Source organism: Podarcis bocagei (assembly GCF_964188305.1).
Source record: "Podarcis bocagei genome assembly, chromosome: 2".
Taxonomy (NCBI): domain Eukaryota; kingdom Metazoa; phylum Chordata; class Lepidosauria; order Squamata; family Lacertidae; genus Podarcis; species Podarcis bocagei.
The window spans coordinates 89400334-89418557 of record NC_138126.1 but is presented as its reverse complement, the minus strand read 5'-3'; the positions used below and the strand labels follow the sequence as shown (position 1 = coordinate 89418557).

Below are 18224 nucleotides of genomic sequence, written 5' to 3'. Positions count from 1 at the left end.
GTGGTCAGATATTAATTGGTGTAGACCATCTGCTATCTAACCACTTACCTGCAGACATTACAAGCCTGTGGTTTCTCTCTCTTGACGGGCTTTTAGCCACAAGCAGCTTTGCAGGGATGTGAGGGATTTGAACCATATGTCTCATCACATGCTCTCTCTTTATTAAAAAAAACCCAAAAACGTTTTTATATATAAAAATATAGACTTCTAGTGTGGCCTTGTTGTATTTTATTGTTGAATTTTGATATTAAGCTCCCCAGGCACCAATTGGCATAGGTGGGGGGCTATATAAATAACATAACAATTATGATCATTACTATGACAAACACTACACAGGAATCTCAAGGTTACTCTAGAGATAAGCGCGATTATTTCCACCATTAATATAATAGGAACACACCATGGGAGGATGCAAATGTCTCGGTGAGAGAAAGGGTTTGTGCATATGGGAGGCTTATTTTCATGCTGTTTCCTTTGGGCGTGCATGTGTGGAACTGTGTGGGTGTGCAGCAAAAATAATCTGCTGGGGTACCCAGAGGAAAGGCTTACTTTTCTCTGCTGCATAGTTGCATTTGTAATGCACGTGCCAATACACATGTATGCATACACAAAGGTTTCTGTATATGTGGATGGATATCGGTTGGCACATGTCTTATGCTAGGTCGGTCTTAATCTGAGCCAACTGGGAACTTCTGGGAGCCCTTCCACTGTTCTGCCCCCTAACCAAGTCATTCCCAGCCCAGATTCATCAGCACAAGTACAGCAGCTCAGATAAGGATGACTCCTGCTCTCTGCTGGTGGGACCAGGATACTGACTTCATTGCCATTCCAACCAGCCAGCAGCTGGGAGCCAAAGCATTGGCTCTGACAGGTTTGACAGCTGAGATGCAATAAGTGTGTTAACCCATCAGGGACATAAGGGATGATGGATGATGGTGAATAGATTTCCTTAGCTTACTTACCTGGAAGGAAATCTAATTGAGATCACTTTAACTTATTTTGGAGAAAACAGGGATAGGTGTGGGCTAAAACTTGCAAGAATGCCTCTCAACAGCCCTACATTATGGTAAAAGGCAGATCTGGGGGCAGGGGATAGAACACAAATGCATAGGTTGTCCTGAACTATTCCTTCCCACCTGCATAGCACAGTAGTTGGCAAACCTAGTATGGATAAGTGTTGATCTCTCTCCATGTTTGAATGTCGGCAGATGGAGCTTGAGAGTGAAGCTACAGCTGGGATTAAGAAGGTATAGAGAGCCTGAGCACAAGGCCATGTGCAGCTGTTGGTCTATTAAAACCTCCAGGGTTGAATCCTATGCACACAGGCATACTGTATTTATGCCCACTAAAATCAATGATCATGGATGTACTCAACTGAACATCAGATTAAGTGGTAAGTAGGCCCAAACCCCATTTGTATACAGTATATACATTTAACTCCATAGGCTCCATAGACCTTCATCTACAAATCTGTTTTGCTAGCAAAACTGTAATGTTGCTATATTGTACTGCATGCTTCTAGCCAGAAAATGCAACTGTTAGTGCAAAGAAGGGGATGAGGGATTCATAGTGATTTGTCCAAATGCTGATCAGGGAATTTAGGCAGCAGACAGTGACCCACACTGCACAAAGCAGACCTCATATATTGTTGAGGTGTAGTTGCGTTTTGAAATTAAACTGCCCTTTCTTAGGCCTGATTTAAATCTGTCCTTACAGTTACAGCAGATGGGTGCTGTCACCTTTAAGTCAGGTTCCCCTGTACAGTGGTACCTCGGGATGCGAACGGGATCCATTCCGGAGCCCCGTTCGCATCCAGAAGCAAACGTAACTAGTGATCGCACGTCGCTTTTTGTCGCTGCTGCGCATGCGCGTTACGTCGATTTGAGCATCTGTGCATGTGTGAGCGGCGAAACTTGGATGTAACGAGCTCCGTTACTTCCAGGTTGCCGCGCAGCTTAACTCGAATGCGCTCAACATGAAGCATATTCAACCTGAGGTATGACTGTACTGACTTTTGCAGTGCTAGTGTGCCAGTATGGTAAGTACCCAGACCAGAATGTCTTGGTGCTCTGACACTGTGCATGCAGGGGACAGCAACCCAATTGAATCTGATGTTGGGCTGTGTAATTTCACAAGACCGTTTCGTCTACATGTCCCACATAAAGCCCATCCAAAGCTGAAAAGCAGCCAGCTTTCTCATAAAATGATGCAGATAGTAGAATACAACCCATAAGGCTGAAGAATACACTGAGTTACACCAGCACAAGGATTTTTGCTCTAGAGAGTTGGGAGAACCCCTAGAACAGATTTAGGGGACCCATGAGAGACTGTTCCATTGCACAAACAGAAATCCTTGCAATGACAGAACAACTGCTTTAGAGCTATGCTGCAATTCCACCCTTTGTGGAATTAGCTATAGCAACCCCATATGGGTGACAGTTGACAACCCTAGCATCTTTGCCATTATCTATGCCATCTAGGCACGTACACACTGTTTGGATACCAATGAGACGGAAACATGGAAGGTGCCTAAAGAAGCCAAGGTGGCTATCTAAAGAACTTTTAACTGAGTTAAGATTAAAAAAGGATGTGTACAAAAAATGGAAAAGGGGGGAAACCACCAAAGAGGAATTCAAACAAATAGCCAGCACATGTAGACACAAAGTCAGAAAAGCTAAAGCACAGAATGAACTCAGGCTTGCTAGAGAGGTTAAAAGCAACAAAAAAGGCTTTTATGGGTATGTCCGTAGCAAATGGAAGAACAAAGAAACAGTGGGGTCACTCAGAGGAGAAGATGGTGAAATGCAAACAGGGGACACAGAAAGGGCTGAACTCCTCAATGCCTTCTTTGCCTCAGTCTTCTCCGATAAAGAAAACAATGCCCGACCTGAAGAATTTGGAGCAAATGATTCAGCAGAGGAAACACAGCCCAGAATAACTAAGGAGATAGTACAAGAATACTTGGCTAGTTTAGATGTATTCAAGTCTCCAGGGCCAGACGAACTGCATCCAAGAGTATTAAAAGAACTGGCAGATGTGATCTCAGAACCACTGGCAGTCATCTTTGAGAATTCCTGGAGAACAGGCGGAGTCCCGGCAGACTGGAGGAGGGCAAATGTTGTCCCTATTTTCAAAAAGGGGAAAAGAGAGGACCCAAATAATTATCGCCCAGTCAGTCTGACATCAATACCAGGGAAGATTCTGGAGCAGATCATTAAGCAAACAGTCTGTGAGCACCTAGAAAGGAATGCTGTGATCACCAATAGTCAGCATGGATTTCTGAAAAATAAGTCATGTCAGACTAACCTGATCTCATTTTTTGACAGAATTACAAGCCTGGTAGATGAAGGGAACTCAGTGGATGTAGCCTACCTTGATTTCAGCAAGGCATTCGACAAGGTGCCCCATGATATCCTTGTAAAGAAGCTGGTAAAATGCGGTCTTGACTATGCTACCACTGTGGATTTGTAACTGGCTGACTGACCGAACCCAAAGGGTGCTCATCAATGGTTCCTCTTCATCCTGGAGAAGAGTGACTAGTGGGGTGCCACAGGGTTCTGTCTTGGGCCCGGTCTTATTCAACATCTTTATCAACGACTTGGATGATGGACTCAAGGGCATCCTGATCAAATTTGCAGATGACACCAAACTGGGAGGGGTGGCTAACACCCCAGAGGACAGGATCACACTTCAAAACGACCTTGACAGATTAGAGAACTGGGCCAAAACAAACAAGATGAACTTTAACAGGGAGAAATGTAAAGTATTGCACTTGGGCAAAAAAAATGAGAGGCACAAATACAAGATGGGTGACACCTGGCTTGAGAGCAGTACATGTGAAAAGGATCTAGGAGTCTTGGTTGACCACAAACTTGACATGAGCCAACAGTGTGACGCGGCAGCTAAAAAAGCCAATGCAATTCTGGGCTGCATCAATAGGAGTATAGCATCTAGATCAAGGGAAGTAATAGTGCCACTGTATTCTACTCTGGTCAGACCTCACCTGGAGTACTGTGTCCAGTTCTGGGCACCACAGTTCAAGAAGGACACTGACAAACTGGAACATGTCCAGAGGAGGGCAACCAAAATGGTCAAAGGTCTGGAAACAATGCCTTATGAGGAACGGCTAAGGGAGCTGGGCATGTTTAGCCTGGAGAAGAGGAGGTTAAGGGGTGATATGATAGCCATGTTCAAATATATAAAAGGATGTCATATAGAGGAGGGAGAAAGGTTGTTTTCTGCTGCTCCAGAGAAGCGGACACGGAGCAATGGATCCAAACTACAAGAAAGAAGATTCCACCTAAACATTAGGAAGAACTTCCTGACAGTAAGAGCTGTTCGACAGTGGAATTTGCTGCCAAGGAGTGTGGTGGAGTCTCCTACTTTGGAGGTCTCTAAGCAGAGGCTTGACAACCATATGTCAGGAGTGCTCTGATGGTGTTTCCTGCTTGGCAGGGGGTTGGACTCGATGGCCCTTGTGGTCTATTCCAACTCTATGATTCTATGGAGGGTTTTCAGTATTTCTGAGGGACACTTTTGTACCTCAAACTAATATTGCAGTCAAGGAAAGCAACATACTCAGTGGCCTTGCATAATCACTTCATTCCTGGCTAACAAGAACTCGCAAGTGCAATCCCGAAATCCCAAACCATCGTTTAAACCATAGGTGAAGAAATCTGTGGCCCGCCACGTGCTGTTGGACTACAACTCCCATTATCCCTGACCATTGTCCATGCTAGTAGGGGCTGATTTGGAGGGCCACAGGTTCTCTACCCCTGAGTTAGGCTATATACACATTAGTGTCTTAAAACACAGTGAGATCACACATACACATCACAGTTTAAGTCACATTTTATGTTGCTGTGCATACCAGAGAGAGGGTGGGGATTGTCATCACCTGATGCACATTATCAGCTTGGTTGCTTCACACCTGCGACACACATCGTAGCTTCAAATGTCAGCCGTGGGAGCTCACTAGAATCAGAGTAAACATTAATGTGTACACAGCCTTAAACTAATAATTCAACAGCCATAAGTTAACTATCAAGTATAGCAAGGCAATGTTAAGTTTGTACTACCAACAAACTTAAATACAAACTTGCTATACTTGTCAGGAACAGATCAGCAATAAAACACCCGGTGTCAGTGAAGTTAACTCTTTATTCAAAGAAACCAAAACAGTGTAGGCCTAGCGAACACAGTAACTCCAGTAGATCTTGCAGGGCCGTAGCTATTTATGTCTATAAATAAAAAGCTTGATTATTGCCTCATAAGAAAAGGTTTTAAATAGAGGGTGAATTGAATGGGGTGGGTGGGTTGGAGAGGCGGAAAGAAGAGCTAATTTGTCAGTGGTTGGGGACGCAATCTGGACAGTTCTGCCAGGGCCGCAAGATCACCTAGCTACGGCTCTGAGGTCTTGCACCAATGAGGTAGCTGCAAGGGCTGAGGGTCCCCGCCTCCCCACTGGTCCCTAAGAATCTTCCTCCCCCAGATCCCTCCCAAGCAATCTCAGGCTTGTCTTGTCTCTTTTTGCTCTGCCCTCTTCATTTCTCTGCGTGTTCTGTGAAATCAGCGGGGAGGTGAGCCGGTCACAGCAGGAGGGAGGGACCCCCTGGCTTCTTCAGCAGCCTGTCCCCACTCCACTTCTGCCTCTGATTCTGGACTGCCCTCTGCCATAGCCTCTTCCTCCTCACTAAACCCTGTTGCCTCTTCAGTTTCTGACATCGCAGTCTGACCACTCTTCTCCCTCTGACCACTCAACATCATCCCACCACCAATCCCCTGGCTCTGAGCTTTCTTCCCATGGGGGCTCCTTTGGGAGCTTCCCAGCTGGTGGCACCTCCCACCAGTCCTCTGCACCCAGACAGTCCATGACATCTCGATAATCAACTTGTGGCTACTGAGCTATTTCTCATCAAAATATGGTATATGCCATTTATAAATATGCTGCACAGCAATTTTGTGTATATTTGGTACTAGGGGCTGCTGTGCCTAACACAGATATGATGTGATACTGCAAAAAAAGGTATTGCAATTACTGAAAAGACAAGGGTTAAGGAAATGTTGAGGGCTGACAATAGGACGTGGGGGGCACTGGTGGCAGTGAAGATACAGCCAGAGAAATGGTGCTGCTCATATACTGATAAAGAAGCAGAGCAGGATATAAAGATGTTACCTTGCCTTGTTTTAGGGTAGCATATGACGCCTCCCCCCTGGGGGCCGCTCCACATCATACATTTAAGATCTATGGCTTTCTTCAAAGAATTCTGGGAACCGTAGTTTAAGGGTGCTGGGAACTGTGTCTCTGTAATGGGGAAAACTAAGGGACATGGGTGGCGCTGTGGTCTAAATCCCAGCTCCTGCCAACCTAGCAGTTCGAAAGCACACCCAAAAGTGCAAGTAGATAAATAGGTGCTGCTCCGGCGGGAAGGTAAACGGCGTTTCTGTGCGCTGCTCTGGTTTTGGTGTTCTGTTACGCCAAAAGCGGCTTAGTCATGCTGGCCGCATGACCCGGGGAAACTGTCTGCAGACAAACACCGGCCAGTAAAGCGAGATGAGCGACGCAACCCCAGAGCCCTTCGTGACTGGACATAACTGTCAGGAATCCTTTACCTTTACTTTTTTTTTAATGGGGGAAACTACACCTCTCAGGATTCTTTGCGGGAAGCCATGTACTTTAAATGTAACATTCCTTCTGTCGACTAGTTCTTCCACCTAGGGGCCTTCCTGTTCTGTCTAGACGGAAAGAGGGAGACAGAAGCTAGTTGCAGAAGCTTCACCTCAGATTTGCTCAACGTTCTTCGAAACTCTGCAGGGATTTCATTTATTAAGCCACTGTACAACGTTAAAACTGATCTGCACGTGACGTGGGACTTTTAGGCTTGCCAAGGAACATTTCCTCGCCTGTCTTTCGAATTCCTCGTTGGCTCCGGTCCCTTAATAACTCGCCAAAAGGCACCAATTGGCCGCCTGCGCGTTTTGAGCGCGCAGAACGGAACAGGCAGAACGCGCGCTGATTGGTGGTGGGCGGCGAAGGTCAGCGCGCGCGAGGGGAGGGGAGGGGAGCGGAGGGAGGAAGACTCGGAGTCGAACGCTTATTGTTTAGATTTAGCTCCCGCCAGGGACAGAGTCGGGAAGGCGGATTGGCGGAGGGAGCGGTGGGCGTGGCCGCGCGTGAGGAGTAGGCGGGGGAGCTGAGGCGCGAAGCTCGGGGGTTGGCTGCGGCGTCTCCGATCGCCGCGCGGGGATTGGTGGCTCCGCCGTTCCGTCGTTAAGCCGGCGGCGCGCGGGGAGTGGGCTTTCGGCGTTTGGGCTTGAGAGGGAGAAGGAAGCAGGCAAGGCAGGCGGGGGGAAAAGAAGAGATCTGTCATGGCGCGGGTGTCTGTCCTGGGAGTTTCGTTGCTGGAGAACCCGAGCCCCTTCGGGCACCCGCTCCGCTTCCAGGTCCAATTCGAGTGCGGGGAGGCGTTGCCTCACGGTGAGTACGCGGGGGGGGGGAGGGAGAATCTCCCGCGCCAGGAGCCTCGTTCCCCAACCGACCCTCAGCCCGAGCCAGGTTCCGTCGCACGAGGCGGCCGCCCGCAACCGACGTCCGGGAGCCCCCACCCCTCCGCCCAGGATGGCAGCGCTGGGTGCCTCCACTACCGGGGCTTCCGCTGTGGCTTTATTTTGCCAGCCTGGACCCGGCTCTCCACACAGGGGCTGCTACGTGGGCGCTGTACCTTCTAACTACCTATAAAAATAGAGCTTTTATGAACTTGGTGCCTTAAGTTTTTGGCCTGCAGAGACTTAATTGGGGCGAGGCTGCTCTTGAGATGGTGTGTGTGTGTGTGTGTGTGTGTGTGTATGCATATACATATACATATACATATAAATATAAATACACACACTTAAAAATGCCACCGGATGTGGGGTGTCCTTCTGACCATTCTGCTGAATGAGGCCTTGGCCTCTGCCAGGAAGCCCCAGCCGGCAATACTGTTGGTCTGGGCAAAGAGCCAGTGTGGGGTGGAGATTTGGGCTGAGGAGACCACGTTCAAATCCCTACTCAGCCAGGCAGCTCTCTGAGTGACCTTGAGCTTGGCATCTAACCTACATCACAGGGCTTTTAGAAGTGGGTTGAGGGGGAAAGCTATGCATGTCTCATTTAGCTCCTTGGGGTAAAGGTAGGATTTAAATTGGGGGTCATCAACCTTTTTCAGCCATGGGCCTGGCCACCATCCCTCAGAACAGGTGTGCCAGAATATAATTTTTGTGTGGGGGGGGTGAACGAATTCCTATGCCCCGCAAATAACCCAGAAATGCATTATAAATAAAAACACACTGATTCCTGAACCATCCGCGGGCCGGATTTAGAAGGCAATTGGGCCGCATCCGGCCCACGGGCCTTAGGTTGCCTACCCCTGATATAAATGAAATAAAATAGCATTGGCTGTTTGGGGGTGGCATTGGCTGTTACACACTGTTGGGAGCCCCAGCGCAGGCCGTGTCCTGACCTCAGTGCCAGCAGCCTGAGGGCAAGGTGTAGCTGCTTGATGAGATCAGCAGAGAGCTCCGGAATGAATGCCCGTATTCTTTCCCCCCAATAAATCATAGCTCTTTATTTGCTCCTATAGGAAGAGTTTCTTGAATGCCATAGTGGGAATACAGCTGGTCATTAGCCAATAGTAAGCCTAGGAGATGCACATGGTTAAAAGCTATGCCTTCCTAGGCATTCATTGGCAGTCAGTAACATAGCAAAACTAGGTGTTATACTCTATAGAGTTGGTAACTTCTTATCTGAATTCTTTCAATTTCAGTTGAATGTTTGTTGTCAATTTATTATAGTGTTTAATAATTCTTCACTAGATACTGCAGTGGTCTTGTGGAAAATCATGAAGGCTGGTCTGTTAGGTCAAATGAGGCAGAGGCCCACTAAAGTCAACCTGCCCTCAGCTAACCCTCACCTGCCACATGCATCCTATCCAGGCACTGACACTGGTTATCATCTTGCTCCTCCTTAATCTGTTGCCATTTCATTATTTTTTTAAAATAATTTTTATTAACTGGCCAATCACATCAAATTAAATCATATCACATAAATTCCGAATTACAAAGCCGAATTTTAAATTTTGTTGGGGGGACCCATATTTCAAGATCCGAAGGGGGATTCTGATCATCTTCTTGCTGCTGCGTTAATGTCCCAATCAGTCCAAACAAAGTTCATAGTTCTAACCCATCTTATCTTGCTGTTTCCACATCACATCTTGTTCATATATTTTCTCTTTTTTCTTTATGATCTCTTCTGATAGTCTCCTTAAGCCGATAAACACCAATAGTAATAATAGTCCTGTGTGAATTTTCCGTTCTTCCAATCCTCAAATCGAGATGGTTTCCATATATTGTCTCCTTCATAGATAACATCACTCTTTCCATCATAGTCTCGTAAAGCTGTCGCTCTTAAGTCCCACTGAGGAGTTTAACCCACAATATATAAACAGCTCTATTTCTCTCCTCCTCCCAGACTCAAGACCTCCGACAGAACTTCCCAAATATGGCGACGGCATTTTTAACTGCGTCATTCCCAAGCTCTTACACATTCCATGCTCTTCTTAAAACGTGCTTTGGTTCGAAAGTTTATCTCCACACAGCCTTAAATCCACAGCTTAAGTCCTTAAAACGACATTTCTGACTCATAAGGGGAAGGGATTCTTAATCTGTTGCCATTTCAGTACTCAACAAGGATGAACATGGGAGCAAAACTAGAATAAGTTGACTACCTGTCATTGGCTCTGGCCCTATCAACTGTTCTTATGAGAGAATGCCAAAGCCCCTTTATTCTGTGGTACCATTCTGCCTACTCCTTGGGACCATACCAGTCTCTTCCCCTACTATTCCCTTTTTAATTGTGGATTCTGGATTGTTAAATTGAAAATCACTGCCTTCCTGACTTCTACTCCTTGGTGATCTTCCACTACATTGGATTGTGTGAAGCAAGTTTGACTTGGTTCAGGACTGCTGTGATGGAAAGTTGCTACTTCTGTCCCAGGGTAGGAGTGGGCTAAAAATGTCATTGTGGCACAAGTGCAAATCAAGAGCTTACTAAATTATGACCCTCTCCACAGAGAAAAATTGTAAGTCAGGCTTTTAAAATAGAGTGGCTTATCATGCAGACATGATGCATAAACTTGGGGAATGGCATGTAAAAAGGGGAACGCTGCCATAAAATATAGGAAAGCATCTTATTCTCACCTTTCTTATCATTTCACATGCTGTTATTTTGATTCCGCCGTTTTTCTATACAACCATGAAATTTGGTGCATAGTTCAGTATTCTGGGAATTGCAGTTTTTATTAGAAGAACTGAATGTCTAGCCTTACAGCTGGAAAGGATATATTTGAAAGTGTTTAGGCAGTGCTTGGTGAAGCTTCAGAAGTTGCAAGCAGGGAGTCAGCTGAGAGAGCTGGATTGGCAGAGGGGCATGTTTTAATGTCAGGGCTGTAGTGGGGGATGTTGACTGCCCTGGTTCCCTCAGGGATAAGTTGCACATAATTTATACATCATGCAAAGTTTTGCCATTGCTTTTTTAAAATAAAGCATAGGGCCTTCACATACATTATTAAGACCAGACTTCTCTTAAGAGTGTTGAGATTGGGGAGAAATGGAGGTACAGAAAATCACAGTGAGATCCTTTACTTTGGGGCAGGATGTGTATGGCCTTTCCAACTTAGGAGCAGCTGCAAGTTTTCTAAATTTAATAACCTCTGTGGACAGATGCCAAAAAAGTGCTACCTGCAAAGTAGTAAACTTTGTAGAAGAAGACACATGAAAAAGTGAGCTGCAGCATAGGAACAACTTCCTATTTCAGATTCTAATCTCCTGTTAAGAGTTCTTTCTTAGCAAAAAGCCATGACAGCAAAGAGGGATTTCTGGTGAGCAAATGGGGATACTTTTGCACATTCCTCACAGCTCCTTATAGTTTATTGTTGCTCCTGATGATTGCTTTGTTTGCTAACATCCCTTTTGACTTGCACTGTTTTTGGCACAAAAATGTGGAACAGTGGACTTTATTTATTCATGACCTCACATCATTGGATACAAGTTCTTGTTAATTAGCATTACGGTTCCATGTGAGAGAACTACAGTACTAGCCTTCATAGCTGCACCAGTGGTCTATCATAGCAGATTGTTCACAATATTTTCTGACTTTTGTCTAATGAGATGATCCATAAAGGTTCAAGACAGACATAATAGCTAACTGGAAGTCACAGCTGATTTTGCATAGCAGATTCTTCACCCATGGTGGGAGCCTTTGCAGTTTGCTCCTCCCCTGTGCAGGAAAGCTGTCTGGCTTTTCTAAAGAAAAAGAATTTAAAACTCTTGTATATTTGCATTTAATTGCATCTGCACCTCTTCTTTAAAAAACAACCACAAAATATAAAATAAACTTTTTACTAAGCTGCTCCAAGGATTGTGGTGAGGAATCTTGATGAGATTATGAGTGATGCCCACTGTTGACTTAAATGGCAGATTTGCAGACCTTGACCTGGAGAGAGATAGAGACATCTGTACTGAACGCTGTGAGAGTGCTTCCAGATTGAGCCCATTGCTTTGCAAACATTACATCAATATTCACCCAAAATTTCCCCATCATTGTTTAACAATATGAATTGTGGATATGAAAAGGGTTTTTTGAGACACTGTTAAACAATAGAGGTTATTCAGCCCTGCGCTTGAACTGGGGTACACATTCTCTAAACACTGGTGCTAATGGTGTATTTCAATGTATTGGCCTTCTGAAGATGAAGGGAAATTTCCCTCAATACGTCTAGGATTCTGGTGCCCACACTCTTGCCAACTGATCCTTGTTGCTTTTACCTTTCAGATTTGGAGTGGAAGATCATCTATGTGGGCTCTGCAGAGAGTGAGGAATATGACCAAGTTCTTGACTCAGTGCTGGTGGGACCTGTTCCAGCTGGGAGGCATATGTTTGTGTTTGAAGTAAGTTTAGATCTATCTCTTGGAGAAGGATAGGAAAGATAAGCCTAAGGCTCCAATCTCTAGATTTTTCTCTTTAGATTCAGACAATGGAGAAAGATTGACAGATTCATTGGAAAGGGGCCTCCTGCTTCATTTTTAATTTTCATTTTCCCTAATAGAGAAGTGATTGTTACCTGGAGAAAATGCACTAAAATCTGGATTTCTCAGTTACCTATAACTGGGCAATAGCATGTCCACCAAAATTAAAAGGTAGCTGTAAAGTACAGGAGTTTGTATTCTATCTCTGATTTAAGTTTTTTTTTTTTTAATGATGTGTTTCTGAGTATGTCAACATTTTTTTAAAGTACCATGCAAATAAAGTCCATCATTAGCCTATCCATATTGTGTGTGGCTAGAGTGCTATTTAGGTTGAGAAAACATGGGCTACATTAGTCATGAAAAGTCACCTGGTGTTGCTATACTAATATGAGGAGATGGAGAGAGAGAGTGGCTTATGACAGCCCTGCAGTGTATTCCAGTGTTACTCAGTGTTGGGGGGAATTGCAGCTTGAGAAGGCTGTTTCATTTTGGTGGGGGTGATGATTAAATGCTTTTCCAGCCTTTAGGGGAAAACAGTGATTATTGAAAATGAATTGCTGCTCCTCATATAAACACACAAATGTGTTAATATCAAAGTCTCAAATCCTTTTTCCTCAAGAAAAAAAAAATGTGGCTCTTTGACCTGTGCTGATAACATTACTGTAGTAATTACAGGGCATTGTTGCATTCTGGGGTGGTACAACTGGTACAACTCTTAACGACATAGTTAGCCAGTGCTTTCAGGATAGCAATTCCTGTTAGAACACTAAACTACGATGATTAAATTGGTGGCCCAGTTCACTGGCTTTGGAACTGCAACTGCATTGCTTACTTGCTTTCAATTTGTGCTGATGTATAACTCCATCCTTGGCCTTTCTACCACCTGTAGTCTAGCTTTCTTTCTCCAAAATAATTTTACAATCATGGTGAACTGACATGAGGATAATTACCTGAATCTTTTGCTTGGTTTTCTGAGACTACATATTTTTGTTGCTTGTCTTTGTTGTTGCACAACACCAAGAGAAATAAAAAAGCCTTGATTATGAACTCCAGTCTGTTGGCATTTCTTCTATAACTGTATCACTTTGTTCCACCAACATAAGCCCATTCCTGGTTATATACACTTCAATGGCTCTTAAATGAGGACTCTGTAGTATTGTCATTCAAGATTGGACCAGACAGTCCTAGGTTCAAATCTCCACTCAGCCCAGAAGCTGAATGGGTAATTTAAAGTTTTAATATTCTTCAAGAATTGCAAGGGGGATGAAATGGAAAAGCATCAAGCATGCTGCCCTGAGTTTTCTTTTAAAGACAGGCAGGATGAAAATGTCACTTGTTTTGCCGTTTTCTCTGCAGGCCAATGCCCCCAACCCTGATCTAATCCCTGAAAGTGATGCTGTGGGAGTTACAGTAATACTTATCACTTGTACCTATCTGGGCCAAGAATTCATCCGCATTGGATACTATGTCAACAATGAATATATGGATCCTGAGCTAAGAGAAAACCCACCCCTCAAGCCAGACTTCTCCCAGGTGAGACACTGATCTGATAAAAGCAGCTTGTCCATCATCTTGGCCTTCATGAAGGCCATGTCCTTGCCTTGGGAATTTGGATTGGGGACCCTTAACAGGATGCAAAGCAAGGCAAGTGAGGGGTGTGGCTTGGGGAGAGTCCAGAGAGAGAGATGGGGGGGTTGTATTTGGCCCCCAGTCTGGCGGTTCCCATTTCTTTTGGGGAGTACAAAATCCTTGCAAGGGCAGAGTAGTAGCCTTTGAGACCCAGTCACTTTGCAGTGTTGGAAAATGCTATGCTGGGGGAAGGTAGATGTTATTTGGGATGACAATATGAAGCAGAAAGTTATACAATGAGTTCAGCTCAGTATTAATTTATTGCCTGCATTCTGAATAAGACAGTGCATTTTGACCAGAAAGCTGTGGAGTGGGTAGCCCTTGTGATATAGAATGGAGCTTTGATTTCCCCCCCAGGAGTTATAGCACAACTTAAATACACTTTTGTAGAATAGAGTAGTGATAATGGCCTGCTACAGATAAAACCTTGTTTGTAATTGCATCTTCATCATATTATGTGCTGATTGATGTGGCTGCAGCAGAGTAGTTTGAGGGAGCTTTAAATCTCAAAGAGAAGATTAATATGTTTAGTGAGGTACCTACTCTGCTCCGTGAGTTGAGGGGACATTGATGATTCCCTCCTCGGAAGGTTCATGCTCTGACAAAGGGCTTCAAAGCATTGAAAGAAAATTGGGGTTACTGAGTAACAGCAGCAGATTTTAAGAGCCTATGGACTATGAAGTTTGGTTCAAGTCTTGTTTGCTATTTTGAAACCCAATGTGCAATGTAAGTAGGTCCCCTGTAGATGTCAAAAAGTAAGAAGGATTACCAATGTGAAATAGAATTGGAAGGATTACACCCAGATATAAATTTTCTCTCTGTGTTGTCAAAAATAAAATAGTGTTAACTTTTTAAACCATTTTTTACTTCTGTTAACCCTCCCCTTTCTTGATATTGCTGCAGGAATTGAGTAGCTGTCAGCCTAGAAAGTTGATCCAAACATAAACCTATGTAACTTTGACCCCTGTTTTTCTTACTTCCAGCTACAGAGGAATATCTTGGCATCCAACCCCAGAGTCACCCGTTTCCACATCAATTGGGATGGTCCTAGAGACCAGATGGACAATATTGAAAATGTAGACCCAGAACCTGATAGCTTCCTGCCTCCTAGCTGTGTCTACATCAAAGGCTTGGTCCATTCCATGGGTCTGCAACCAGAGAATTCCATGGACTGTATGTGATCCAAACACAATAATGTTGAGGACCCTGCGCAATGAAGAGCAGCTGACAAGTTTTTGTGGGAGATGTAGGAGGGATTTGGGATAATGAACCAACTGATATGTCTATGGAGATTGACAATTCAGAGTCCTTTTCGTGTTGGGGTTTGTAACAGATCTACAGGTCTGTTCTATCATAGTATTTCTTCATTGATACTTGGATCCTCCTGCCACTAACCCTTGACAGGCACCTAGTCTAGCTGCATAAACAGCTGCATAAACAGAACCCTGTGTTTCCCTCCTTTGTTCCAGGTCTCCAGAAGGCTGGAATCTAGCATAGTGGGTACCTTCTTTTCAGGACAGTTTTCTGTTGCAACACAGCTAAGTCTTGATGAGTTGCTGCTGGCAAAATAGCTAGCAATTACAGTCAGGTCTTGATGCCTCTCAGGAGTTGATAAAAGCCTGTCCCAATTTTACAATCTGCTTAGTAAAAGGTGATGGATGATGAGATTTAAGCTGTACAATTTACCTATTTGCACAAGGGTCCCAGCACTGCTTTTGAGAGCTCCCTCTTTTAGCTTGCACCAGTTGGCCTTCTTTCTACCATTGACCCAAAATCTGCCCAAGGCCACAGTGAGCAGGAATTGCATCAACTCCTTTAGACAGTGGCTAAGTTTACAAATCCCTCCACAGAGGAAACATGCCTTTCTTCAAAAGGCCTGCACTTGTTTTTTTTCTGGCCTGCCTCCAGTCGCACACCCTTCTTTTCTGTTATTACCTGCCCTGATACTTGATCTCTCTATTTCTCTCCCTGGTATTTTAGAGATGAACACAGCATATAGATGTTTAAAACATTTTTGTGTTGTATGTCTGACCAATAAAACTTTTTGGAATAAACTATTTTGTGAATTCTTAAGTGGTATCTAGTTGGTTGAATACCGAGAGCACCTTATTAAAGATTTTGCTGCAAGGGACTACTCATTTTGGCGAGGTTAAAAAATATGTAGGTAGAATTTGCTTCCTAAAAGCAGGAGTGGCAAAATATAGTTGTATGCAGTGTTAAAGATCTGTAAGACTTAGAATTGTAGAGTTGGAAGAGATCCTGAGGGTCATCTAGTCCAACCTACTGCAGTACACCAAGTCATGCCCCCTAAATCTGTCCTGGGGGTTTCCCTGACCCTCTGGACCAGAATTAGGGAGGGTGCAGGGCACAACACTTGTTGTGCAAGTGTAAACCTTTATGCTGATGGAAAGAGCAAGTTGGATACCACCCCTGATGATCGTCACGACCAGATTACTATTTTCAGTTAATATAGTGTCATAGGTTAGTGTCAATTTTTTTATTTTATAAAATAACTTGTGGTATGTTTAGATCAGATATAATGCCAAACCATGTTCTAGTGTGTGAGTGAGTCCTCCCTGCCCAAGGAGACTCAAACCAATGCCCCAGGAAAATAGAAAAACAGTAAAACAGTAATATAGCATGTAAAAGATAGTAATGCAAAGATGACAAAAGTATCACTCCAGGGGAAAAGTGCCAGAATAAAATGCTCGCTCAAATGTTATAATGGCATACTTAAATGTAAGCAAAACACTACAGTGTCCTACCCTGGACCACCACTAGATCTTGCCTCGTAAAGAAAGTACCTGCTACAAAGCTCCACTTTCAAAATGGCTTGAAATATGAGTAGCCATTGAACTGCAGAGATTCTCTTGTGTGTCAAGTATAACATGCCCGGTGTTCCCAAATTCCAGATCAGGGTAATTGGCTTACCTCAAGTCAATGGATTATCAAGTAGACTGAAGTTGGAATTTTTAGGGTTGGTTGACTCATTTTAACTGATTTAAATACATTCATTTTTCACCGCTGAAAGGTTTTCAACCTGATCATTATTCAGCATGTATATGTCTGTGGCAGTGTGGTTAAAAGTAGCTTGTGAACCAGTGGTGCTGCACCAATACTATGAAGTTCAGTTACAGTTCAATTTTTTTATTTTATTTTTTGGCACCACTACAGTTGTGGCAATTGGTGGAAACTTATCTTAGTCATGCTGCTTTCTGCAGGGAGTTACATAAGCAATAATTATTCACGGATCAAAACCTAGATGAAAACAAAAGTGCGAGCTGGGGTGCTTAGGTTAGAAGAATGAGACTGATCCTTGAAGAATATCTCTGTGTAAACACTGGGCCATAGATGTTCCAGGATTTTCCCGGAGGACCCTTCAGTTGCCCCAAGCCATTCTTGTAAAGCTGGCTGCATTTCATTTATTAAACACCTTTTACATGTGTGTCCAGGTGATTTACAACATATCTTTAAAACTGCAAAAAAATAGGGTTGAAATGTTGATAACCAGAACTTTGAACATGGTCCTGCGCCAGTACAAATCCTGCAAACAAAAGTGTTGCTGCTGCTTAAAATGTGCTGTCGCTCTTTCGTGCCACTTTCCACCCAGTCTGTTATTTCCCTAATATTGTGTGTTCCATTTCATATTCTATTTCCTGCTTCTGGCCACCAGTACAACCTCCATTTTAAGGAGTTTGTATCTGTGGTCCTTTCTCAAATATTTGGGCCAAACATGGCAGGAAAGTTACCTCTTGCACAGATTCAAGGATCCCTCTTGCCTGCCACTACTGCCATAGCTTCAAAACTCGAGTTAATTTTAGCTCATTTATAAACTTCAGCTAATCCAAAAAGCAATCTGCTCAGTTGCTAAAGCTGGGTATAGAAAACCAATTTTACTTGTGCACTGCAGTGTGGGGTGACTTCAATTTGCTGTTGGATGCGATTCAAGAAGCTGAGTATAACAAAGCTCAGTAAACCTGGGACCTGAGTGTTCCTAGGCATCACAACAGCAAGGTTTCCTATGTGAAGGATGAAAGTGGTTTAGTTTTGTCAAAGCAATAAAAAAGTATTGACTGGTGGATCTTGCTCAGGCGAGCTGGCACAGTCCTTGGAAGGTTCCTTGGAAGGCATGAAATCCAAGAAAGCAAGCTAAAGAGGAATAAGAGGGCTTGCATGGAGCTCTCCCCCTTTATTCAGAACAAATGGGTAGTGTACAGCTCTCAGCTTTGCCTAAACATTCCAGCTGCCCATTGTAGGTGAAGGAAAAACCTTATATAATTACATTATCCGCCTACCTGTTAAGGCTATATTTTCTGCCCAGAGACATCAAATTAAGTTTTTAAGAAACTGGACCATCCTTGTAATACGGAACTTCACACAATTGCATATTGGTGCTGTTCCTATGTGAAAATGAGGCAGTGTAGTCCCCATCCCTTGCAGATGACCGCAGTACCTGGAGACAGAAAGACAGGGCATGTATCCACAGCAGTGAGCAGAGAAGAGATAACCACTGGGAGGAGTGCGGAGAGAAGGAACAC

The 18224-nt window shown here is 44.1% G+C and overlaps 1 protein-coding gene and 1 long non-coding RNA gene across 2 annotated transcripts in view; one reads left to right on the top strand and one right to left on the bottom strand.

The window, feature by feature from the left end:
* Window positions 1-7128, bottom strand: part of LOC308580327 — a 101046-nt gene extending 93918 nt beyond the window's left edge. The window contains exons 1-2 of the long non-coding RNA XR_014004802.1: window positions 6780-7128; window positions 4871-4974 (exon numbers count right to left, since the gene is read on the bottom strand). This is a non-coding gene — a long non-coding RNA (uncharacterized lncRNA). The remainder of the gene's footprint in view (window positions 1-4870; window positions 4975-6779) is intronic.
* A 129-nt stretch (window positions 7129-7257) lies between these two features.
* ASF1B (anti-silencing function 1B histone chaperone) lies at window positions 7258-15743 on the top strand. The gene is made up of 4 exons (XM_081181679.1): window positions 7258-7477; window positions 11864-11979; window positions 13414-13590; window positions 14670-15743. The coding sequence occupies exons 1-4, from the start codon at window positions 7369-7371 to the stop codon at window positions 14865-14867; spliced, it is 600 nt and encodes a 199-aa protein (XP_081037805.1). The 5' UTR covers window positions 7258-7368; the 3' UTR covers window positions 14868-15743.
* The last annotated feature ends 2481 nt before the right edge of the window (window positions 15744-18224 follow it).